We start from the raw sequence: 26,061 nt of genomic DNA on the forward strand, positions 1-26,061 counted from the left end.
CTCACTCTCTCACTCAGTGCCAAGCTCCAGACTGCCTCTCCGCCATTTGCCATTTGCCACTCGCTCTCTCTGTCTATGTCCTCTCGTGTGCTCTCTCATGCGTTTGACTCTCGCCGTAAGAAAGCCCCCGCCGCTGTCAGCGCTGCGGCGAAAGCATAATAACGTGAAGCTGTCGCCGCTGCTTCTGGCTCTGCCTCTGTCGCCGTCTCAGCTGTCAGGCGTCAGGCAAAGCTAAAGCTGTGCTTAGTCAAATTTCTGTAATGTTGTTGTTGTCGTCGCGCCATTGTCGTTTGTCGGTTGCCATTGCCGAGCACACGAAGCTAACCCGAACCCGAAACCGAAACGAAGTCATGGCGTCGCTGTCAACGCTAACAGTCGGACCGCAGTCGCAAGGAGCGCGTAGCCTGTAATCAGTTGTGTATAGGACACTCGCGTGTGCGCGTCGATTGCTGCTTTTTGGGTAAGGGCTCTAACGGTAACTGGGCTACGCTTGGCGGCAATGCTCTGCGCGGTTTTGTTCTTCATAACTTTTATTTATGGCTGCTGCTCTCGCTGCTCTTGTCGCTCCATCAAATTGTTGATTGTTGTTGTTGTTGCTGTTGCTGTGTTGCTATTTTGCAAACATTTTTATTTTTATAAACGAGCATTCAAATTTTCGCGTAGCAAAACCAAAATTTTTTTTGCCCAGCTACAGCTGCTGGCGGTGCCACGGCCGCAGCAGCAGCAGAGCTAGCAGCTGCTGCTGCGGTTGGCGTCGCAGCTGCGGCCACTGTCGACTGCGCTGCTGCTGTGTCCGAGATAAAGGATATGCCCGGATCTAAAAGATACACTTTTTTTTCGTTTTTCGTTTTTTTGGTTACTTGTGCAGGCTGCTTTGCTTGCTTGCTTGGCTTTTTGCTTTGTCGCTCCGTTTTGCAAGCGAATTTAAGCGACAACAGTAACAACAACAACAAGAAGAAGAACAAGAACGACAACAACAGCGAAAGCGACAACAACGAAACGAGCTAACGAAAAATTACAATGTATGTGTGTGCGTGTGTGCGTGAAGGAAAGAAGTAAGGTGAAGTGAGTGACAAGTTGGCAAAAAATAAAGAACCGAAAATGGAACAACAACAACAGCAACAACAACAAATGAAATGTGCGCAACTATGCAAATAAATTAATAAGCCAAAGTCATTACCAAATTAAAACGAGACACGCGAAAAGCAGCATACAACAAAATAAAAACATAGAAAGAGAGAGAGAGAGAGAGAGAGAGAGAGAGAGAGAGAGAGAGAGTGAGAAGCGAAAGCCAAGGAAAGTAAAGTAAAGGCAAGGCTCAAGTCAAGTGCGTTGAGTGGCAAAGTCAAGAGCTGCTGCTGAAGTAGCTGCTGGCATGCTTAGAGAGACCCCAAGAAACGGAAAGAGAGGTTAACTCGTCCGTTGCCCGTTGTCCTCGTCGCCGTCAAAGGCATCGAAGGTAAATATATGCATAGCAGAAGCAAAGCAAACAAACTAACCTATAAAGTAAACAATAGCGTAACGCTACAAATGCAAATTTATCACCTGCACACTCACACACTTACTTACAAGCACACACACACATTTACACACACTCGCCAACTATAAACAACAACTCATTTAAGCGACGCCAGGCGCCGTAAAAAAAAACTCACTCACACACACAAACAGCAAAGCCAAAGCTAAGCTGAGAAAATGAACAAGAAACTAAAACGGAAAGCGAAAGCGAAACAGACGCACAAAGCGAACGAGAACGAGAAAGGAAGCTGAAAACAAAACTCATGCTAAAAACTAACTACACATTTGTATAAAATTGTAATCGCATGCGATTTATTTAACTAGACGCCAATTTCTCACACACTCCCACAGACACAGAGACGCACACATGCTAGAGTACACACACATACACACGCATACGCAGAAACACGCGCAAATTCACCTGGCACTCACAGTAGGCTTTAAAAGTTAGTCTACAAAATGATTACTATGAAAATTCGAAATTCGAAAGCACAACATTTATTTGCTCTGTTTTTGTAAGCTATGAATGAATAATAACACATGAATAATTCACAACTATGAATACTATGCATAATTGCCAGTTCCCCAGTGGGAGCTTTGACAACTGTTTTTAAGTGCAGAAAATTACAGACTTCTCATGTAATTGTCTTTGGAATATTTTAATAATTAAAATATTGAGTAATAGAATGTCCTTTGAAATGGTGTTGTGACGAACAATTAGGATAGAACCTCTTCAGTAAAGTAAAATCATTGGGTTTCATTAATTTTTCAATGTGTTACAAAATCGAAGTATAACTACACACATATTCCTGAAACATTATTTATTTCCTAAACTATCCCTTAAGAAAAAGTCTATATTACGCAGCGCAGAATAATAAATATTAATAAGAAGCAAATGATACGTGAAGAATGGTTTTCCTTTTCCTTTTTTGACAACCATGACTTTTAACAAAATGTTGAAAATCTCCATAATATTAGATTGCTTACTACCCTAAATTATACTCAAGAGTTGTCATAAAGTGAAATAAAAACAACTTATAATTGCATAAATTGGGCCCAAAAACTTGTTATACGCACCCATAAAATAATCCTCTTTGTCCTGCCCACAATTATCTTCCACATGATTGGTTAGATCGGTAATAATAACTGAATGAAATGCAACAATGGAAAACAAATAACACTTTGTTATTATACTAGGCTACATTTGATATCGTGCCACAAAACCATTCGCATTTTGATGGCAATTTAGATTAACATATTAATTTCGAAACTAGAAAGCAATTTAAGTGTAGTGAGATGTGGACGACAACTTTGTTAGTTATAATTAAATCGAAACTATTTTTAGCTTTGATATGCTAATGATTAGAAAAATAGCAGTGCATAGTAATTATTTACTAACACTTCTGAAAGTATTGCTTAGAAAAAGATATATAAATTTGTTTAAAATAAATAAGGGAAAACTTACATTTAAATTATAACACATAATTTCACTTTTTTGATATATTTTTATTTTTATAAAAATTATTTAATAGAAATTATATTATAAGTCTTTTTTCTGGAGTATAATTTGTGTTTGAAATTCTATTCCAAGCATTTAGTCTGTGATTTCACAAGAAACCAGAAGGTTAAACCTTCTCAACTAAAATATATACTAGTTTGTCTGATTTTATGTCTTTAAAGATATATTCCGCTCAATCTTCAAAAAACTCTATCCCAAAAAGTTAATATATGATTTCGCACCAAATCTTTTTAATCTTATCTTACATCTTCTAATTTATCTGATGTTCTTTCTTTAAAGATATATCTGGCTTTAAGATTATTCTACAAATCCTTCTTATTTTTTTTCTTGACTATAATTTGTATATAAAACTCTATCCCAAAACGTTAATCTATGATTTCACAAGAAATCTTTTTAATCTTCTTAACTAAAATATATTCTAATTTGACTGTCTTTAAAGATATATTTCGCTTTATGTTTATTCCACAAATCTTCCTTCAACTAATTATTAAACTTTATCTCATGATTAGGTTATCATTTCAAGTTATGTGGCAAGGCTCTCATAAGCTTTTAGCAATAACTTAAAACTTTACGCAGAGTAACTTGAGCAAAGTATCAAATGCGAAAGTAAAAAGATTAAATTAAAGATAGCTAAACATGAAAGCGATACTCGCAGCAAATGTAACACCACAATAAAACGTTGAGTGCCCCACGTGCCCCACATGCCTCACGCCTCATGCCACATGCCACATGCCCCAGAGGGGCGCTTTCAACGAATTCGAGGGTGCTTCAGGTGCACTGCAATTCATTAAATAATGTGTGAGTAAAACGTTCAGTGTCATGTATTTATATAATGCTTGACGTTATTTGCCCAGCTGTATTTTAAGTGTTGCCAACTAACTGCAACAATAAAGCCAGCAGCAACCAAGAACAGCAACAACAACAACAACAACGCGGCGAACTTGGCCTACGATGCTGCAGCACAAAGGATGCGGCGGCAACATGGAAAAAAAAAAACACTTAGCGCATAACTAAGCGACGATTGTTGTTGTTGGTGTTGCTTTTGTGGCCGTTTGTTGTTTTGTGTGACGTTTAAAAATAGCATCAAGGTGCGCTCTAGTTTCATTCACACACACACATACACACACGCATACACACACACATGCACATGCGCCTACGCCTACACAGAAAAGCGTTGGCTCTTGTGCAAAGTGGGCGAACGCCCCCAACAACAACAACAACAACAACGAAAAAAGGAACTGCAAATAGAAAATGTTAAAAATAAACCAATCTGAACTCAACTCAATTGAACGCATTTCGCAATTGCGGAGTGAAAGTCAATCAAGGCATGAGACAAATCTAATCAAAGTCACTAATCAAATTATGCTCGTTCAATTATATGCATTTTCAATGCGATTAAAGCTCCCCTCGCTCCCTCGCTTCCTTCCTCTTTGTTCCCGTTTTCGACCTTTGGTCAAGTGACAAATTTAGTTGGGTGGGGAGGGGAAAAGTGTAGGGTGTCGCCTGCTATGAGTGAGCTTTTATAGCCTGCTCAAATATTTGTTACCTGAACGACGTGACACGCAACAACAGAAGGCGTGAAATGATTCAGCCCGTTTCCACAAATTGCCTAATCACTTTAGGTGTTGTGTTCCTTTCTTTTTTTCTCCTTTTTTATGGCTATCAAAATACGCAGTTAATTACATACTTGTGCAAAGATAGTTCAGATACTATACACACTTTACAGCAAAGACAAAAACGTTGCTATTGGAAATCAATTTGTGGAAAAACACACTTGATTGCATAATTTATGCGTTTGCAAAGGTGTTTTTAAGCACATAAATCACTTTTTCTGCTCTGTTGAGTTTCGGAATGCATTAGCTTTAAAGACTATTATCTGTGTTTAGACACTTTAACAAAGCGCACTCGATTTACCCTAAATTAATCCATTTGCACTATTACTTTATGACTGTCGACAAAAGCTACGTATACTTAATAATGCCCTGGTTTATTATAATTACATTTTAATGAAGCAATTACTACTTGATTTGCTTTTTGTTTAAATTCAATGCAAATAAAGTTGTAATAATAATAGTTAGGTGCAGTTGAGTGTGCTCGACTTTGAAATACCCGCTACCCAGTGCAGTATTAACTTTAAAATATACCACAAAAATATACCAAAGACTATATTTGGTATATTGATCTAGTACTACTTTCAAAATATACTTTAGAGTGCCAAATATACCAATCAAAGCAACCCTTAGTAAATTTTTTCCACAAAAAGTTATTTCATTAAGTATTTCGTATTTCTCTAGCTTAAAATTTACGCTTGACATTCAATTTTGTTAGATTTGCGGCGGCAGAAAGAAATAAAATGACTGCTTTCTAAAAATGTGTTATAGTATTTTAGTGTTTTTTTAATGAGTGTTTTTTATGAGATACAAATAAACAGAAATTGTGTATGAAGAAAGTTGAACGAAATAAGTATGTTAAATATTACCCATTAATGCTATCAGCGAATTTTGAATTGCATATTATATTCTATTAATACTTTTAAGCAATATCCGCTATTTAACAACATTATTCATGCCTTAAAGCCCAACGTTTAATTTTTTATCAAGCATTGAAGACTATAAATCATAGAACACAATTTGTTACACATTTAATTAATGATAAATTTCCTTTTTCGCGCTAATTTGAATTGATAGTTGTTATCGATGCTTTGAGTGCACTCGAGAAACTTAATCATTATAAACATATTTATAGATCATTATTTGCCTGACATCAACATTTTATGATTGTCACAATATTGTCGCATTATTGGTCAACTTATTAAACACAAATGGGCCCCGCAACCAGACAGAGAACAAAGATGTTCCTAAACGAGTATGGGACACAGATGTGTCTATAAAACACACAAACTCACACACATACACATACACAAGCGCACCCACAAGCCAAAGTACACACACACAAAGTGGAGAATACATATTCTTATGTACTTTTGTATTTTTTATGCGAACTTCCGTTCGTTGGTTTTATGGCCAGCTGATGAATGCAAAGTTGTGCAAAGTTTTGCGTTTTGCGTTTTGCCTTGTGAACGCAATACGCATACGCCATGTGTTGCAAAGAAAAGAAATGTGTGTGTAACTGTCAGACATTTGGGCACGCGGTCGACCTTGATGCCAAGATTTGGTAACATTTTTTAATTGCCACACATTATGTAGATGGAGGCTGCACAGAATTCAAAGTTAGATTTGGGGGGCAGGCACATGTTGTGAGGGAAAACATGCAATTAACAAGGCAGCCATCGACAAAAAAGTTGAGAGCTGAAAATGTGGCAACGCCACACACACACACACATAGTGAGACGAGTGGTGCTTACAAGCATTAATTACTGTGTCGGGACTGGCCAAGTACAAGGAAGGGCAGCTTTGCGTCGCCAGGCGAGAGACGACGAAAAAAGCATAGCATACTTTTTCGCGTCGTCGTACTTTTTGTATGAGTTGCGCCTTGAATGTTTCCTTTTTTTTATTTTATTACCATTGTTGTTGCTCTTGCTGCTTATTTTTAGCTGAAAAAGTTTTGCACAATTTTTTATTGCCACGTCTTGATGTCTCTCTCTCTCTCTCTCTCTCGCTCTCGCTTATTGCTGTTGTTGCTCAACAACATAGAAACCCATAAAAATTGCCAAAAACAGAAAAAGAAAAAAGTAAAATCATAAAAACCATGTTGAGCATTAATGCCAGTTAATATTGTAGTACAGCAATATCTGCATAATATGTTCATTATATATGTTGGCGTTATTTGCAGTCCAATAAGCTTTGCTGCTTGATTTGCTCATATATCCGAGGTCCTTCATGCTACACTAGCCGAGACTGGCATTCACATCAAGAGCCCAGGCCACTTGAGGCAATCCAAAGCCAAAGACTTGAATTGAGTGAAACGGCAATCAGTTTCATGATACGCTTCAGCAACAACCAAACACACACACACACACACATCGTTCGACTCGTAAATGTCAAGTTATTTTGAAAAGATGCCAGACCTGGACATGCTTGAATAAGTGTGTGTGTGAGTATCTGTAAGTGAGTGTGTGAAACCGGAAACTTGTTACATGCAACTGTATCGTAGCCCCATTGAAGTGGCCTCCAATCAAGAACTTACTGCTTGCAGTCTTTGCCAATTGTTTTCATTAATTTCACTAAAAAAGAAATTAAAGCAAAACATTTCCAAACGAGTCAGAAGAGTATGCAAAAAAGCGAACAAAGGGCAGGCGCTTGGAGCCAAAAAAGTTGGCGCTTGCATTTCCGTTGCAAAAGTTTTAGAGACTCCCACAAATGAAACTGACTCGAACAGAAAGAAAGTTACTTGGCACTGGCCAAGCGGCTAAAAACTGACTTCATTGTCGGCCAGCCAAGCTAACAAAACTGCCAAAATAGTTCTTCTACATGGCAAACTGACTTTTGGGTGGGTGGCAATTTCATATACGATTGTACTTGCTAGCAACAACAACTGTGCGAAATGCTCAACAATAAAATGCCATTGAACGTCGTCCCGCTGGCGTCGCACACACAGACACACACACACATACACAGAGAGACGCCCGCTAGTTTTTATGAGGCGAGCACTTCCGGTTCGACGATATGCGCCAAGTTTTAGACAATAATTTTCTTTATCGGCCAACACAAAGCAAAAGGCGAAACGCAAATGCTTAGCAATTTCTATTTGGGGCTCTGCAAGAAGACGAAGAAGAAGCCAGACTGCGTATAAATTTTTTTGGGGCCACATTACAGTCACTAACAAATAATTTTTGGCCACAAAACCACAAACTGTTTTTGCACTGGACAAAACAATCATTTTTTTTATGTTATTGTTGTTGTAGCCCGCTTCACTTTAATTTATGAGCTGGCTTAATTTATTTCCGTCGGCAGTTGGCGTAAAAAAAAATAGAGTAAAACTTTGCGCAAAAAGCAGAAAATTCTATGTTGACTTGATGAATAATTGCCAGTAAATCTGCAAGCTAGTTTTCCAAATGTATTTCAACTTCTATTTTTCTACGCCTCAATTGGTCAGCAAAACTGATGGCTAATTATGTCGAGTTCTAAATAATATAGTTTGTGTTGAGTATGGTTCTAAACATATTTCAAGACTAAAACCAGAGTGTGAGGTTTGCAATGCGAAACTGATTTGCTTCGATTTTGATTGTGTGGCGAACTCACCACAAAATTTCCAATGCAGCGAGATAGAAATTTCATTAATTTCGCGCATTGATTGACATATGGTATGATTGGCTAAGCTTAAATCACAATCAAATTAAGCGAGAATTTGCCAAATTTGCATAGCAGAAATAAAGTAGAGTATAAAACTAGAAGATAACCGCTTTTCGATATTGATAAAAATATCACATAAATGTGAAGTGTGGCACTACTGGTTGCTGGCAACGAGTGGCAACGCAAGCTTTGGGAAAGGATATGGCAGCACTGATCACAAAAGCAAGATCGACGAGAAGTCAGTTGGTGTGTCGGCGTTGACAGGAACAGTTGTCCTCAAATCGTGTTGAACATTATTCTGTTTAATTTATCATTACTTCATTACTTTTATATTTTCGATCAATAAATTACTCTACTTTGTTACATAAATATACCGAAAATACTGAAAATAGACAAAATGTATATTTCACATGTCTACGTAGCATGATTTGGCCTGTTATATACCACTTCATCTAAAATATACTATTGAGAACATACATAATACCAACAAAAGTAAGACCAAACAGCAGCTGTTTTTTTCTCAAATAAATTTATTTCTTGAAAAACGATTTTTTGATCGGAGAAGGCTCCGACCTGCCAGCACATAGGTATAATACCCTATGGTATAGTATACTATGGTAGAAATAGTGTGTCGGATATAAATATTTAGTATTGATTTGCTAAAATTAGAGAATTAAGAATTAAAATGAATCTTGAACTTTATACATAATAATAACCATTTTTTAGATATAAACGAAGGTTTCCATAATTTAGATAAATAGCTTCTGGAATAGAATCTTTTAAACTATTTTTTGAACTGAACATTTTATTATGATCAACTGTCGAAGGAGAAAAGTTATTTACAAATAATTTTTTACGGCAAAAACGAGGACTGCAAACGGATCTTGGTTAATTTAGATGACAATCTGGTATATTTTGCACTATATGGTATATATTACTACATCAAAATACATTCTTCTGGATATTTTGATATTTTCATTTGGTATATTTTTTACTTTACGGTTTTGTTGATTTTGGGTAGCGAGTATCTCACAGTCGAGCACACTCGATTGTAGTTTTATTTCATTTTATAATAATTTGTCTAGAAACATTTTGAAGCTTTCTATTAAAATCTTCTTTCAGTAACTTAGAAACCTTTCTACATCAGTATTAATAGGTATACAATCTCTAAGAATTTTTCTTCTTTTCAAATATTATTACAGCACACTTCAGAGTCAAACATTTTCTTAGTATTTCGCTTGCGTTTTCCTAGTAAGCAGCTCTTATGCTTATTATGGTTTCAACTAGGTGAGGCAACAATTAACTTGGCCAACGTGACCGTGAGCATGTCGGAAATACTTAGGCATTAGAGATGGCAGCGTGATCAAAAAATACAGAAGCGTGAATCGCGCACTAGTTAGCAAATAAATATAGAATAGAAAAATAAATAAAAAGCAATATTTGTCTGTACAATTTATTTGCAGTATAAATGCCTAAGGATAATCTGTTCGCATTGTAAATTTCACACATGCATTAACGTTAATAATCGTGTGTGTTTGTGCTATCACTAATAGAAGCATTGGGTATCGTTTGTTGATTTAAGATTACGGATACGAATGGCATGAATACGTTGATTGTGGTTGCTTGTTTGGTTGCCCAAATGGCTTTTGGGCACAATATTTAACTAAAAAATTATTGCAAATGGTGTCGCCTGACAAGGACAAGGATATACTACTCGGCATCCACTTGCCAGGATGCGAAACTACAACAACAACAGAGAATGTTGCTCCTCTTGCTCTGGGGAGTAATTTGTTATTGTTTCTTGGCTTATCTTAAAGCTCCACTGGGGCAAAAGTGCTGCGTGCAGCGCCAGCAGCAGCAACAGCAGCAGAGACAGCTCGCAAAATGTGCTCTTGAATTATCTCCATGGTGTTTTTTCCCTTTCACATTTTCCTTGGGTTTCTCTTTTTTTCATTAGTAAACAAACTAGCCAAATGACAAGTAGTGAGCAACAAAAAAGTGAGCACACAAAGAAGTTTGCCATCAACACTTTCAGACTGATTTCCCCAGCGATTATGTTTTAATGTTAAACTGAAATTTTCAAGTCCATGCTGTGACATTACGTATACGCATCGTTAAGCAATTTCCCAACTGGCTGGCAACACTCGTTTGCCACTCGTTTTGTATAATTGAATATAAACTATTCAATTCAACAAAATGCTGCTCACCTTTTTCGACAGGCCAACTTATAATAACTAATGGCTTCCGAAGCTGGAGCGTCTTTAGGCCAGCGTATCAGCTGGCAACTTGCCAAACTTCCTGCCCAACTTTTTTGGCCAATTCTTTTGGCACATTCACAAACTTTAATTATGCGTCACGCTGTCACATTGATATATCCCCAACGTGCACACATACAATGAAATATTCATATTTTGTTCACAATTCTATTCAAAAAAAAAATAAACAAAATATTATCAATTGAATTGCAGATTTAAAGCAGTCCAATTTATATGCACTCTGATTCAAAGTTGAGCTCCATAAAAAGAGTCAATAAAATAACGTATAAATTAAATATGAATATGCCGATTGATTCCCCATGCAAACAATTTGTGAAAAGTTATTAATATGCGTACTCGCAGAAGGAAATAGATCATAGCATATCAGTGACACTCTGGATTATAATCGCCACTATTAAACTGGATTTATTAAGCTTTGTTTGACCCAAAGAGTTACTGCATACACAATAAAATATACAAACATAATTTACTCAATTTAAAGGGAAATGGGAAAACTCATCAGCAGTAAAACATAAATTGCTATCGCTTATTTATCAAAATACGTAAATTCCGAATGGTGAATGCCATTTAAGTTGTATATTTAAATTTGATTTTTTTAAATGAATAATTTCGTTTAAACTTTTAATTGCTCGCCGTAATAAAATTTGATTTACGAACGCAGAAAATAAAAGTGTATTTGGCATATAAGTTGAAAATTGAAATTTAATTCAATGCAATTTAAATGAATATTTTTATTTGACAATTTGATTGCTTAACGCAATAATTTTATCACTTGAATATTTCCTTCTATGTTTATACAATATAGAAACAATATAAATCAGTCTATTGGGTTGCTTTATTCATTAAAATGAAATTTGACTATCTAACAATATTTTTTAGTCTTCTACTCGCCTCACATTGTTATTCTTGACTATTTTCAATTTAACAAGCGTAATTTTTGGCCAACAAATTGAATCTTGTTGTCGGTTGGTTTATTGATGTGTGGTTCAATTTCATTTGCTCAGATGGCCGCATAATTAAATTACCAATTATGGAGACGAGTACTCTATGCATATGTATTGCAACTGCATCGAGAGACTGTCAGCCTGATGTCGCTGTTGATGTTGATAGCAATGTCGATGTCGATGCTGTTGTTGAAGTGTAAATCAATTAACGTTTATCTCTCTACTAATTATGCGAGCATGCATCGCTGCTGCCATTATGCTCATATCAAATGCAAGCAGAAATCCCCCATTGACATTTATCGGCAGGAACTGAGCGTTGAGCTAAACTGTTTGTCTAAAGTGATACCCTGTAAAATAATCGAGTTCCAATCGCTCTGTCATACAATTTGAATTATTAGAAACTTAGTTAGAAATTTAGTTCATTAAAATGTTAAGCTTTCAACTTTTCTATGTCAAGATTTAAGATTTCATTGAAGTTCACATTCTGTATTTTAGCTTATCGATAAATAAAAATATCATTATATAATAGATCGATTAAGTTGTAAGTACGACATTTGGACACACTTTATCATTCTTTTTTATAGCCTTTAAAGTCTGGCCACACTTTATTATTCTATTTCCTTGCTTCTTCTTTTGGTTTGTGAACAGAGTTAAGTTCAATTTGAAGTGAACGAACTATTTCTTTCTATAGTGCATTTAGTTCGTTTCTTTAGTTCAATGTGTCCCATTCTACTTCATTAAGACATTGTTTGTTCAGTTTTATGAACAGTACGATCGAAATAGTTCGCAACGATACGACACAACTCAATTTGTGAAAGAAGCGTAATACGAAATACAAATCAGTAATCACATCAATCCATAAAGACACTTTTAAACATACCTCTTCAACTATTTACAAGGTATATACTACCTCATTTCCCGTCAATCTTTCTCCTTGTGTATTTTCAATTAGAGAGTTCCAATGTTAGACCAATTCCACTTTCCCAGCTTTCTATAACCAACAGAAGAGTCTCGTGCAAATTCCTTGAATTGTGATTGCAATTTCAATTTACTGCAAGTATTTCTCACATGTCGTCACGAAATCCTTTGGTTCATTATTTGGCCGTTTCTCAGCAAGTACTTAGCCAGTTTTTAGAATTTTTTTTTCCTTTTTGCATTTCGTTTCGCAAAATCAAGTGTCAGCCAATCTCGGCAAACAGATTGAAAAGTGTTGCAATTCTTTCGCTCTTTGTTTTTTTTTTCCTCGCTCAAAGTCGTTTATCATTTGTCGCGGCCGCGAGCCGAAAACTTGGCCAAGACCGCAAAAAAAAAAAGAAAAATATTGCTGTCTATAATTGGCGTTGATTTATTGTTTGATGTGGGCGCAATTTTTTAAGATCTCTTATCGACCTTGTGGGCGTTACTTTTTCTAGCTTCTTGCTTCTTGCCAAAAAAGAATTCAATTGTGTTTAGTAATTGTGAAGCATGCAACACACAAAGCAAGTGTCCTCGCATGCGATGAGTGGGAGGAGCTCAGTTCCTTGCCATACTCAATTTAATAATGCATAGTTTCTACACAAATGCGGTTCACCTGCTGCGGTTGCGTGTGGCCCGTTGTCAGTTGCCATTTAGTTAGATAGTTGCTGGTTAGTTGCTTGGCTGCTTTTCACAACTGCCCTTCTCATTCCACCAGCCAACTCGTATTGTATTGTAATGTGTGTGCCACTCCTCGACATTGGTGTCCGATTCTCTGTCCGTGTCCGTGTTCGTGTTCGTGTTCCTGTCCGTGTCCGTGTCCGTGAAAGTGGCATGAAAGCAGCGGGAAATGACAAAGACTAGGCGACATTGCCAATTGCACAGTGGGTTGCAAATATCTTTATTTATCAAATGCATGCGCTACACTCAAATAAAACATATTTTATGCAGAGGAAGATATAGATTTTATCGAGTTCAAAAAAATGGAAAGAAAGGAAAGGTTACAATATCTCTAATTCTAAAATAAAATAATTTCTTTTATTTTTTATGTTTAGGAAATTTTATTTAGAAGAATTGATATTTTTCTAAGTGATAAAAGGTAAAATATTTATTTTATTCTTTATGTTGAAGAAATTTTATTTAAAAAATATGAAAATCACATTGACATTTTTGTAAGATGTAGAAGGTAAAATAATTGATTTTTTTTTTTTATGTTTAGGAAATTTTTTTTAAAAAATTTGAATATTTTACAAAAGATTGTGAACTTCTATTATAAATTTAACCAACATTCCTCAGTTGCTTTGGCTTCCGCCTTGAAAATTAAATCAGATGCAATAAAAGAAATAAAAAAGAATATTTTGATGTAAGGGTACAATTTAATTTTATCTTCTCTTCTTGAACAGATTAATAAATTTAAGGATGAACTGTGTTAAGTACAAACTCTGTACTGTAACTCATACTATTTAATAGTAAAAAAGAAAAAGATTTAATCAAATTTAAGCCACTCAAAATAGTAATTTTCTTTTTCATTTCATTCCATTTTCAATTTGTATTAATTTGGATTAAATTTAAATAAAAGATTAATAAAACTTGCTGCTTTACTTTAGTAAACTATTTCTGTATAGTATTTATTTATAAGCTTTCCAGAAATTCAGTTAAAACTAGACATGAATTGCAATTGCAAAATGGAACTTCCCTAAAGAAAATATATATTTAGGTATATTATAAATAGATATTGTCTAGCAGTAACTTATTTTCATAATAGTTCAATATCTTATTAGCATTATTAAAGAATTTTCTTTGTTAGTATTTCATTAATTCTACTATTATAAGTTATCTTAAGGATAAATTCTGATGGAATAACAATCACTATATTCTTTCCATAATAGTATTTTTATAAATTGTAAGTTTTCAATTAAAGTTGCTTCATCAACTAATGAAATATTAAAACTGAAATTCAAATAGACTAATTTGTTTTCCCTGCTGTTGTCATTCCACACTTTTAAGCCTTTCCAAACTGTCCTAGTTTTCACTTGCAACTTGCTTTCAACTGCTTTCGATTCAAATCTAAGAAGACAGAGTGCTAATGCTCTGCTTGGCAATGGTATCATCAGCATGTCTGCACCTTCGTCAGTTGCATTAGACTGCAGCTCACAGTCTTAGCTTTGAGTATTGTGCTGGAATCAAGGCTTCAAGCTTGAAGGACGAGACACAAGGCATAGTTGAGTGTGCTCTTTATTGCATTTTGGCAATTTGGAAACTGATTATCCTGCAAAAGAGAAAGAACTACTTGCAAATGGCAGTTGTAATGAGAAGTAATAACAACTAAATTAGCGCTATGTATTACAATGTTATAACCCTAGCAATTTAGTTGCTTGCTTTTGCACCACTGTGTGTGTTTTAGGCAACGAGGGAGTGTGTGTGTGTGTGTGAGTGTGATTGTGTGTGGGCTTGGCTTGCGTTTTTGTTTAGCTTTTAGTCGAGTGGCGTTGCATGTCTGCATGCAAGGCAAACACACTGAGAAGCAGCAAGCCTTATCCTTTGTGTTGCTTTTGGTTTGGCTGCTGCTGATATTGTCGTTGCCATTTAGAAGTTGAAGGCTTGACATGCACACACACCATTCCAGCAGCGCAGCATTTTCATTTCCATTTCCATTTTGAATTTCTATTTGTATTTCCATATTTCCAGCAGCAGACCACACACACAAACACAATTAGACAAATGAATAAACATAGAAAAGTTGGCATTGCTTCAGAGAAACGCAATTTGCATATGCCAACAGCCAAGAGCCATCAGCCTAGAGCCTAAGACAAAGTCCTGCCTTTAAGTCTTTGTCGCACTTTAACTGGATTTCAATGAGCAAACATTGGCTGTGGCAACTTTGTCGCTTTTGCAATTGGCTAATAAAGATTTGGGCATTAAAACGTTTAAGCTTTGACCTGATTTAATATTTAATTAGCCGACTTCTGGCCTGGCTTGGCCTGGCATTGAATATAACGAAAACGGCGTTGGGTGTTCGTGTGCACATGTCGTATACGTAATATTTGACAAACATGTTACCCATAACACACCACACACACACACACAAAGCAGTCGCGACTGCATTTAAAAGTTAAATGTGCGCTTGGCTTCCTCTCTGCCTACCTCGCTTCCTTCCTTCCGCGAGCTCTCTTCTTGTCACTGACTTCCGCTCTTTAAACGATATAAAAATGCTGTAAAATGCACTTTCAGCTGCTGCTGCCTGCGATTTGTGCAAATTGAGTCATGCAATTAGTTGGCTGACGCTTACTGCTGCCATTTTTCCCTCTTCTTTTTCACGCTTTCAACTGCTGCCAGAATATTGTTAGCGTTATGGGGCCCATTTAATGGACTTACTCTAGCCATAAGCTGTTTATGCTAATTGTATCACATTTGCCAACAAAATAAAAACGAGGGTTGAGGGCATTTAAAAAAATATAAATATGAGCTCTATAGAATTTAATACTCGTTTTTTTATGAGATAAATGCAAATAAATAAGCGTTATATGTTATATATTAACAACATTTGTTTTTGAAGCGCCAACAATTAACGTTTTATTTTAGTGATATTATAGTTTAGATTGTTCCGACTGACTTTTTATATATTCTGATATTTCTTATATCAGATTTATATTTCGTCATTGTTTCATTTTTCAATTTCATTATTTTTAATTTTCATAATACGATAAACCTCTTTCAATTTTGGCTCGGTTTGCAAAAGATGCAACGAGGTTAGATTTAATAAAAGTAATTCTTGTATACATTTTATTTTAATTCATAATTTTTGTTATAAGATGTTCAATCCCAAGTTTAATAAAAAGCTGTATAATAAAAGCACAGCACAACCGTATTATAAGATATAATAAGATATAATACTCTTTTAATTTATGGGCTGCTTTTATAAATATATCCTGTTATAACTGTTATTTTAGGCAATAATTTACTCTCATTTGGGAAATGATAAAAGATTGTTTTATTTGGAAGTGTATACGGAGAATTCTCTAATTAAAAATGTAAACTATTTACATTGTTTGAATATATTTTAAAGGAAATGATTCGAAATTCTCCTCACCTCTAAATAATGTACTAATCAAGAGTTATAATATTCATCTTTATTGCAAATTTTTTGGTTATGTTGTTTTCAATTTAAATAGTGTTACACGTGACATCTTTGCCAGAGAATTAAATTATTTTAGTACAATATTTACTTTAAAAGATGCCTTTCAGCAATTATGATTTTCTGTGCTGCATTCAAAACTGTATTGCGCATTACCTGAAAGTCCAGTACACTCTATTTTCTCTAACAAATCACAACCTTGATCTACTACGCATTAGGTGAACTACTTGCAGAAGCCTATTATTAATTTATGCAATTGAAAGTATCTCGGCAAATGAACTATGCACGAGAGTACTTATCGATTCGATTATACACACACTCACACACACACACACACATAACATAATATGTCCACTTTGCTGATGAAAGTGCCCTGCGGCTGCTCGGTTGATGCATTTCTAAAAGCAACGCCATGATGGAGAATCGTGAGTGAGTTACAAGCATTGGCATTGATGAATTATGTATACGCAGCATTGGACAGGCTGCAGCTCATTTGAATTGCAGAAAAGCAAGAAAAGCACAAGTCAGGGTTAGGCAAATACACGTAAATATTTATTTTTGATGGTTTGAACAGTTTTTTTTTTGTTGTGTTTGGTTGGAATTTGAATTTTCATGGCGAAAGGAAATTACCGAAGCAAATTGGAGAACTGCGTGAAATATATTTGCTTGGATTAAACTGTCAAAGCTATTTCCGGCGTCGCTGTGACCTATTTCCCCTCCTCCCCACACAATCTGCTGGATTTATCAATTTCAGCTGAAAAATAGCCCTGACTTGGCAAATGGAACGCGATGTCTACCGTCCGTTTGATAGCACAACTCTCACGCCCACCACTCTCACTCGCTTGCTCAGTCTTTCACACAAAAACAAACACAAGCACACACAGACAAAGTTGTGTGGGTGTGTGTGTGTGTGTGAGTGTAAAATGGAAATGGAAAATAGTGCAAAAGTTTCCGGCACTCGCTCTTGAGCACATTTCAAACATTGAAGCGCTATTGCATTTTGTCAAAGCCAAAGAGGTCAAGCTATTGACTCAAGTGGACACAGAAATGCGATCAACTTTTGCTCGCTCGAGGTTGTCTCTGAATTTCAGCAATACTCGTAACTGCACATAGTTACAGTTTCATAAAGTTGCGCATTTTGACAGCTCACAAAATGCTTGACTACGCTCAAAAAGAGTGATGCATCAAATTCACAATTTGCAGCCAACTCTCCAATTTGTCCTTCACATCAATATATATCAAATATCGAAGCTTACATAAACCAATTTCAATACGTCAAATGGGGAATGTGCGACTACAAAATACTTCTTCTACTTGAATTCGATTTCAAATTAAGTTGTGTTACTTAAATTAAATGAATTACATGGCTACTTCTTTTTATTTTACAAATAATAAGGCTGAAATAATAGAATTAGTTATTTTATTTCATTATATTTCAAGTCGACTCTGAACTGTTGACATTTAATTTATTAATTTACAACTAGAGAATAAAAACTTATATTTGTTTTTATTCATTTTATTTAAAGTCAACTTGGAATACACATTTCTTCGTTTATTTAAAAAAAAAAAAGAATTCAAATAGTAAAGTATACATTCATACATTTAAGTTATACATTTTTAATATTAAAATTTATGTATTTATATTTTAAAATATAGTATTGCCTTAAGCAATATATTTGATTACAATAAGTTTGAGTAAGTTTTATTTAATTTATTCCAATTAAAACTATAAAATGTTGACATAACGTTTTAAAATTAGAGAATACAAACTTATCTTTTAAACTAAAAGAAGTAAGTCGCAAATAAATTACATATTATTTATTATTGCAATTTTATTTTATTTAAGGTCGACATTGAAGAAAAATTCGTTTGTTTACTTAAACTAGAAGAACAAACATTTAAAAATGTCTAATATCTAAATAAAATGAAAAATAATTTATTTAAATTCAAGTTCTTTATTCTATTATAGAAAAAATTGAGTACAACATACTCTTCATTTTATTTTATCTAGCTAACAATGTGCTGTTGATACTTAAATCTTTTATTTAAATTTAGAGAATACAAACATGCTTTTAAAAGACTGTAAATCGCAAAACAAATATAAGTTATGATATTTAAAAGCTTTATTACTCTTTCACCATGAAAACTATGAATAATTCTCCTTTAAAAAAGTGTAGCATACTTTTAGGAGTTGTGTAGTTAAAGTCGCTATCAGAGCTCTGCAGTGCGGCGCCACTTAAACCGCAGTTAAAGTGTGCAAATTGTTGTGGCAGTGCATTGGCAGCATTCTCACGCACTCGAAACTACCCCATTTGGTAATGCAATTAAGCGGTATCTTTGACGACGCATACTCAATTCGTCTGCATGCAAAGTGCTCATTAATATCATCTGAGTTTCCCAGACAGCTGCTGGTTTCCACAGTCAGCAAGTGCAGCAGCAGCAACAGCAAGACTGCTTAACCAACTTCCTGCCAACCTACGTTCTGCCACGCCCCCATCTTCTCGCCCCCTCCCATCGACTATGGCGGCGTGCGAAAATAGGTGCTGCATACGCCAAGGCGCGCGCATAACTCGATTCGCTTTGATTTATGGCACGCAATAATAATCAGCATTTGCATGTTGACGGCTTGCAATTCACGCAACTTGTTGTTTTTCTGTGCAGCGCGCAAACACTGCGTATACTTAATGTAGCCCTTAGTATATACAAGGCACGCTTATTATAAGCTGTATTGTTGCTTGGCTGCGAACAACAACAAGTTGCACTTCCGGCAGCTGCAAGTTGGCCTTAACAAATAGTCGAGAATACTCTTACACACACAACCAACGACACACACACACACACACTCACACAGACTAGCGCTGACAGACCGCAAGCCACGCTTGATGATGAGCAGCGTCCTTGCGCTTTTTCTCTCTCTCGCTCTCTCTCTCTCTCTCGCTTTGGTTTGTTGCGCTAGCTTGGCTCACTGATTTATGTAAGTTTGGTTTTTTTCCTGACCTATTACTCATGCTGCTCTCTCTTTCTCTTTCTGTTTTCTGTCTCTTTCTTTCCTTGCAGCAATGCTTGCCTCATTAGCGACTTAGCCGCGTCAAAATGCAAAGGTGAAGGAAGCCAAAAAAATAAAAATAAAAAAAATACTCGACCGCAAAAACGGAATAATCACTGAAAGAGTTTTTCTTCCCTCTGCACAAGGACGAGAAATTGAATATATTTAAGGAAATATATATTTACATAATACTATATATTGCATGACGAGTGCTTAGTGGATAATTTGGCTAATGAGCTGCGCCTGAGAAATGAAAATGGAAATTGATATTGCGCAGAAAAGGGCAAATTGAAATAGACGCACATAATTGAATTATAAAATATAATTAAATTGCATAAACAGCATCATCATCAACATATAAGATTTAAGAAGCATGGCATCACCACCGGAAAGCCCCATCGAGGAGGTGGTCTACGAGTTGGAACACACACGAGTGCCTAAACCCATCCCAGTTGCTCTCGAGGATTTGTGCCGTCAAACCAAGTTCACCAAGCAGGAAATCCGCGTCATGTATAGAGGATTTAAAACGGTAAGTGGACACATACGCAATGCAATTCATTTACCCCTCCTGTAAACGTAAATGTGAATGTGAATGTGAATACGAATATGAATATGAATATGAATTTGCTGCTGGCACACTCCAAATTTATGAGCTCAACTGCCGAGCAAAAGCGCAGCTAAAGTGCTTTTACTTTTGCCAGCCCAGAGAATGAGATGACGCGAATAATGCCAGCCAATTTAATGCATACGCGTCTTGAATTTCATTGCACGAAAGTGTGCGTAAGTGTGAGTAGTAGTGAGTGTTCGAGTGTCTCTGTGTATGCTAGTGTGTGTGTCATATGCATTCATACGATTACGCTCACATTTCTTCTCGTAGGTTGTGCCAAATGTGGGTCAACAGCAGAGCCAAATCACTAAAGTAATCCTAGATGGGCAAAAACACGCTTAACAATGCTCGCTTTTGGGCATTCTTCAGCTGATTTATCACCAGAGATTTCCAAATAAAGCAAGTTTTCTTAGAAAACAACTATATTAAGTGGAGTGTGTTATTCTCAACAATGAATAGCAAAGTAGACTATTAGAATCCAACGCGAAATGTGCTGCGAGGCTTTGAGACTAGCTTGTTAACAGCACAATAAATATTTCGGCAACTTCTTTAAATAGATCGTATTTGGTATTTGGTAATTTGGTAGTAATATATTGAATTATTTATTGGTTGCTATAAAATTGATTTTATTTATCTAATATTGACTGTTTGGCAGACTAAATAATGAAAAATAAGTAAGGTGAATTTATATATATTTAATTTTGTTAATATTTAAACACTTTATTAGAAAAAGGAAAAAAGGCAAGTAAACAAATTGTTGAGATAAGAAAACAAGTATGAAAACTATATTGGAGGCTGTTCAACTGTGTTCGACCAGCTATTTTATTATATTATTTTCAATAAAACCATATTCTAAACATATAATATAGTAAGGTATCTATATATATATTGATATAATAATATAGTTCTACATCCAAAATATAAAATATAATACAAAATAGTTCAGATTGTGAGGTTTTTTGTTCTATACACAAGACAGACGGACAGAAGGGCATAACAATATCATCTCGGCTATCGACCAATATATAAACTTTTTGGAGATTACTTCCTCCGCCTGTTGCATACATTTCCTGCAGGCACAAAATTATAATATCCTTCTACTCTATGGGTAGCGGGTATAATAAGAATAATGAACATAATATACAATATTTGATAATAAATAAAGTGATGAATTTATATATTAATTTATTCTGTTTTAGACAGTTTAATGACGTGTTTAAGTACTACAATTTAAAGTGATCAAATACAAAATGTAATAGTAATTTACTATTATATATTATAGTATTATAGTATTGAAGTATTATAGTATATTAGTATTATAGTATTATGGTATTTTAGTATTATAATATTATAGTATTATGGTATTATAGTATTATAGGTATTGTAGTATGATAGTATTAATCAATAATTAAATTGAATAGTGATAGATTATTAGTGTAGCGATAGAAATAAAAAACCAAAAAAATCTTACTTAGACTAATTAATACCTCTTAATTAATTAGTAATTATAAAGAAATAAAAAAAAACAAATAACATATTGAATTACTTAGATGTCTAGACAGAAAAGAAGAGGAGATAAAGGCAGAGATTAATAGGTTTATAGATAATAATAAATTTGTATCATCTGCTATAAAGCAGAGGGTGCTTAATGCACACTTGACATTACGGCCTTATAAATTTGAATTATAGAAAAGCATTCATTCGCCCTCCTCCCCCCACCGGCGACTGAAGCGCTGTTCCACAATGAGTTCAAAGCCTATTTTAATAGGGATTCATAACGCGTAAGAACTGAGCTTTCTACATTGTCATTGCCATTGCCACTGCCATTGGTATTCCCTTTCCCTTTCCACGTTCCCCTTTCCCTTTCCCATTTCCCATCTACCATATTTTTTGCCCCGACCCCTTTTGACATTCGCGTTGCCCTTTCCACTTCGCTATGCCATATTTTGCGCTCATATTTTCATAGAGATTTCGTTTTTGCCTTTGCAGGAATGTCCCGAGGGTGTGGTGCACGAGGATTGTTTTAAGGATATTTACGCCAAATTCTTTCCACATGGCAGTAAGTATTTAAGTGTACATACATACTTCTATATATATATATATATGTACTTGTGTGAATTCAATGTCCTTGCCGGCATTATTTGGGTTCTTCGCGTTTTTCGTTTTTTTTTTCTTTTTTTTGTGGTGTTTTATAGCTGCGCGTCATAAAGCGCCACTTAAGCCAACATTTCATTTATGTGCGCCAGTTTTTGGAAGAGTGCTTGCACTTGCCTCCCCCTCCCCCTCCCCCTTGCCCTTGCCCTTTTCCCTCGCTGGCAATCTGAAAGTACTAAAATCGTTGCCGAACATAACATTCTTCTGCTCCTTCTTCTTCTTCTTCTATTACCACAGATTCCAGTTTATATGCTCATTATGTGTTCAAAGCCTTCGATGTTAATTGCAATGGCGCCATTAGTTTTCGGGTAATTATGCTCATAATCATCGAATATAATAATGAAACAATAATTGCAATATTATTCAATTCATATTCACAGGACTTACTCGTCACCTTATCGACGCTGTTGCGCGGCTCCGTCTACGAGCGTCTGCGCTGGACCTTCAAATTGTACGATCTCAATGGAGATGGTCGCATCAGTCGCGGCGAGCTGAGCGAAATTGTGCTGGCCATACACGAGCTTATGGGACGGAGACCGCATCAGCCGGAGGATGATCGCAAGGCGAGAGATCAGGTGAGCAAAACGTCAGAAGAGAGTAGAAAAGGAGTGAAAAATTAGAAATAAATTTAGCAAACGAGTTTTCAATAGTTTTTCTTTTACAATTTTCTGATAAATTAAAAATATCTGTTTTGTTTTGACTCTCAGATTGGCGTATACTTGATTTCTGAATGAAATAATTGATTTCATTTTATTATTTGCATTATTTTATAATCGAATAGTAATGTAATTCTCAGTAGGAATTCAAGAAAATTAATGCTAAAGATTTGTTGCTGATTTGCAACTAAATGAATAACTACAAACAAATTCACTGATTTGTTGATAATTATCAAATTAAAAAAATCCACTTTTCTTTCTATAATGTTCTGATAAATAAAATGAAATATCTGTTTTGTTTTGTAATCTACATAGACTGTCGGTTTTGTGTTTACTTGATTTCTGAATGAAACAATTGCATAAACATTAGCCTCGATTTCACAAACAATTACTTACGTATACTTATTCTCTCTATTAAATACTATCTGAACTCAAGGCGAGAGATCAGATAGACTAAATAGCAAAATGCGAAAAATAGTAAAGAATTATATACTGAGTAGAAATTATTAAAAGTAAACTAAACTAAATTAAACTAACTAAATATACTCGTAGATTTGCGTATAAATTGTTTCAAAAGTCAAATACAAAAGATTACTACAAAAAGATTACGACATGAAAGCAAGAAAGAATGAACCCAACAAAATGCTGCCCATTTTTGTTAATTAGCGACGAAGTGACAAACTTAAAGTAAACTAAATATGTAATATTTTTCTGAAATAATTAATTCATACATATTATGATAAAAAACAAGTAAGAAAGCTACAGTCGAGTGTGCTCGACTGTGAGATACCCGCTACCCATTTTGAATAAAAGCAATATATTTTGCGGTATTATTCTCAAAATATACCAAATATACCGCAAAAATACTAAAAATATACCAAATGGTATATATGGTATATCGATATAGTACCGCATTCAAAATATACCATAGACGGCACAATATACCAGATTGTCAGCCAAAGCAACTCAGACCCTAGTAAGTTGTCGTTTTTGCCCATACAAAAGTATTTCTTAAATAGCTTCCACAATTTTTTTCTGATCGCAACCAAATTTTCAGGGATCATAACTATTATAGTTATTACTGTATATACGAAAATTCGTAACTCTAGCTTTAAAATTACGCTTGTTATTCGATTTTTTTGATTTGCAGGGGCGGAAGTGGGCGTGGCAAAAATTTGAAACAAACTTGATCTGCGTGCAAACATAACAAATGCTGTCGAAAAAAAATTATAGCTCTATCTTTTATAGTCTCTGAGATCTAGGTGTTCATACGGACAGACGGACAGACGGACGGACGGACAGACGGACATGGCTATATCGTCTCGGCTGTTGACGCTGATCAAGAATATATATACTTTATAGGGTCGGAGATGCCTCCTTCTACCTGTTACATACATTTCCTGCCGGCACAAAGTTATAATACCCTTCTACCCTATGGGTAGCGGGTATAAAAAGATCTGTATTACCTTATGACTAAATTTAGCTGACTCTAAGATTTGCATGCCTGATAACAAATTAAAAACTTGCGTATACTTGATTTGTGCATAAAATACTAGCAATTAACCAGCAGCAATATCCACTGTTTAATTGCAAACATAAAATTAAATTGCTGAATTGACTTTCCAGCCACTAAATGCTTAAATCGATGGCTTAAAGTTAAGCGCAATTCATATTTCCTTTAACTCGCCGCCTGTTGACAGCCAAACCCGTATCTGCAATGTTTGTATATCTTTAATATTTCGCTGCTTGTGCGGCAATAATACGAACTGAATGCGACTTAAATTGCAGCTAATTAAATTGCTGTTGGAACGAGTCTGCACAGTAGCTGATAAAGTTGAAAAAGAAAATGCATTCGATGTCGAACTGCGTTGCTGTTGAATATCATCGAGAGGGAGATACGTGTGTGTGTGTGTGTGTGTGTGCACGTGTGTGTGTGCTATAGTTTTTGCATGACGCTTCATTTTTTATGCAAGAGCCGCACTTGACGTAACATAACGTGCAGCATCCGTTGTCGTTGGCGGTGGCCTGGCATAAGCTGCGTATGAGTAATTATAATTGTGCACACAGCGACAGACGTGTGATGTATATGCGTGTGTGTATATGTGTGTGGTTAACTGCTCTGGGGAATCGGATTGGCAACGTTGAGCGGAAGCCTTGTGTGCGCCTATGAGCGGAAACTGCAGCGGAAATTTTATTTTATGACGAACGCTGCAAGCCACATTATTGATAAGTAAAGTTTCACATTTCTGTGCGCACTGAAATATATGTATATTGATTAATCCGATTAACAATTGGCCAAGTTTTGTTATAAATAGCTTCTCTTCATTTTTCGACTTTCAGGTGGATCGAGTCTTTCGCAAATTGGACTTAAATCAAGATGGCATCATTACGATAGAGGAGTTTCTCGAGGCTTGTCTCAAGGACGATTTGGTAACACGTTCGTTGCAAATGTTCGACAATGACCTTTGATGACAAGCGGACGAACCAGCGATTCGCAATACCAGGACTATAATACCGCTTATTGATCTATAAATTGAATTACGATTAACACACACACACATACATACAAAACGCGCCCACAAAGCAAAGCCAACAAAGCCACAAACAACAATTGTACTAAATGAACACCAGTTAAACAAAACAAAAGAAAATGAAAGCTGAAGAAGAAGAAGCAGAAGAAACAACATATTAGTACTTAACATTAGTTTAGGCAGCTACAACAAATAATAAATCCACGAAACTTTAAAACATTTATGTGTCTATGTTTCGGATTTTGGATTTTGGATGGAAATTGATCGTAAATTTATAAAAGACAACAAAGTAAAATGATACAAGAATATGTCACTTTTTTATGCATATTATGAATTTAATCCTGCCGTCAAAAGCGAATTGGTCTTATATATGTGTACTTATGTATGTACAATAAAAACGTATATACTTTACTTTCATGGAATTAAATGAGCATTAACAAAAATAAAAAAAAAAGAAACTTAAACTCAA

The 26,061-nt window shown here is 35.3% G+C and overlaps 1 protein-coding gene across 3 annotated transcripts; it reads left to right on the forward strand.

Moving 5' to 3' along the window:
* Positions 1-369: 369 nt before the first annotated feature.
* Positions 370-25,530, forward strand: LOC132784920 (Kv channel-interacting protein 1). Of its 3 annotated transcripts, none has more exons than XM_060790825.1 (7): positions 370-460; positions 1,049-1,459; positions 19,656-20,173; positions 22,241-22,310; positions 22,643-22,713; positions 22,786-22,980; positions 25,402-25,530. In XM_060790825.1, exons 3-7 carry the CDS (start codon positions 20,018-20,020, stop codon positions 25,528-25,530), a joined length of 621 nt encoding a protein of 206 aa, XP_060646808.1. In that variant the 5' UTR covers positions 370-460; positions 1,049-1,459; positions 19,656-20,017. The 3 variants fall into 3 exon arrangements, with proteins under 3 accessions (XP_060646808.1, XP_060646809.1, XP_060646807.1); XM_060790824.1 differs by having other exon boundaries at positions 414-460; positions 869-1,459; XM_060790826.1 differs by lacking the exon at positions 1,049-1,459 and having other exon boundaries at positions 412-460.
* The last annotated feature ends 531 nt before the right edge of the window (positions 25,531-26,061 follow it).

This window comes from Drosophila nasuta, chromosome 2R (genome assembly GCF_023558535.2).
Source record: "Drosophila nasuta strain 15112-1781.00 chromosome 2R, ASM2355853v1, whole genome shotgun sequence".
In the NCBI taxonomy this organism is placed as follows: Eukaryota; Metazoa; Arthropoda; class Insecta; order Diptera; family Drosophilidae; genus Drosophila; species Drosophila nasuta.

Coding starts and splice junctions, on each gene's coding strand:
- LOC132784920 (XM_060790825.1), top strand. CDS start 20,018: ATGGCATCACCACCGGAAAGCCCCATCGAGGAGGTGGTCTACGAGTTG. Junction 22,714..22,785: donor ATGGCGCCATTAGTTTTCGG/GTAATTATGCTC, acceptor TCATATTCACAG/GACTTACTCGTCACCTTATC. Junction 22,981..25,401: donor ATCGCAAGGCGAGAGATCAG/GTGAGCAAAACG, acceptor TTCGACTTTCAG/GTGGATCGAGTCTTTCGCAA.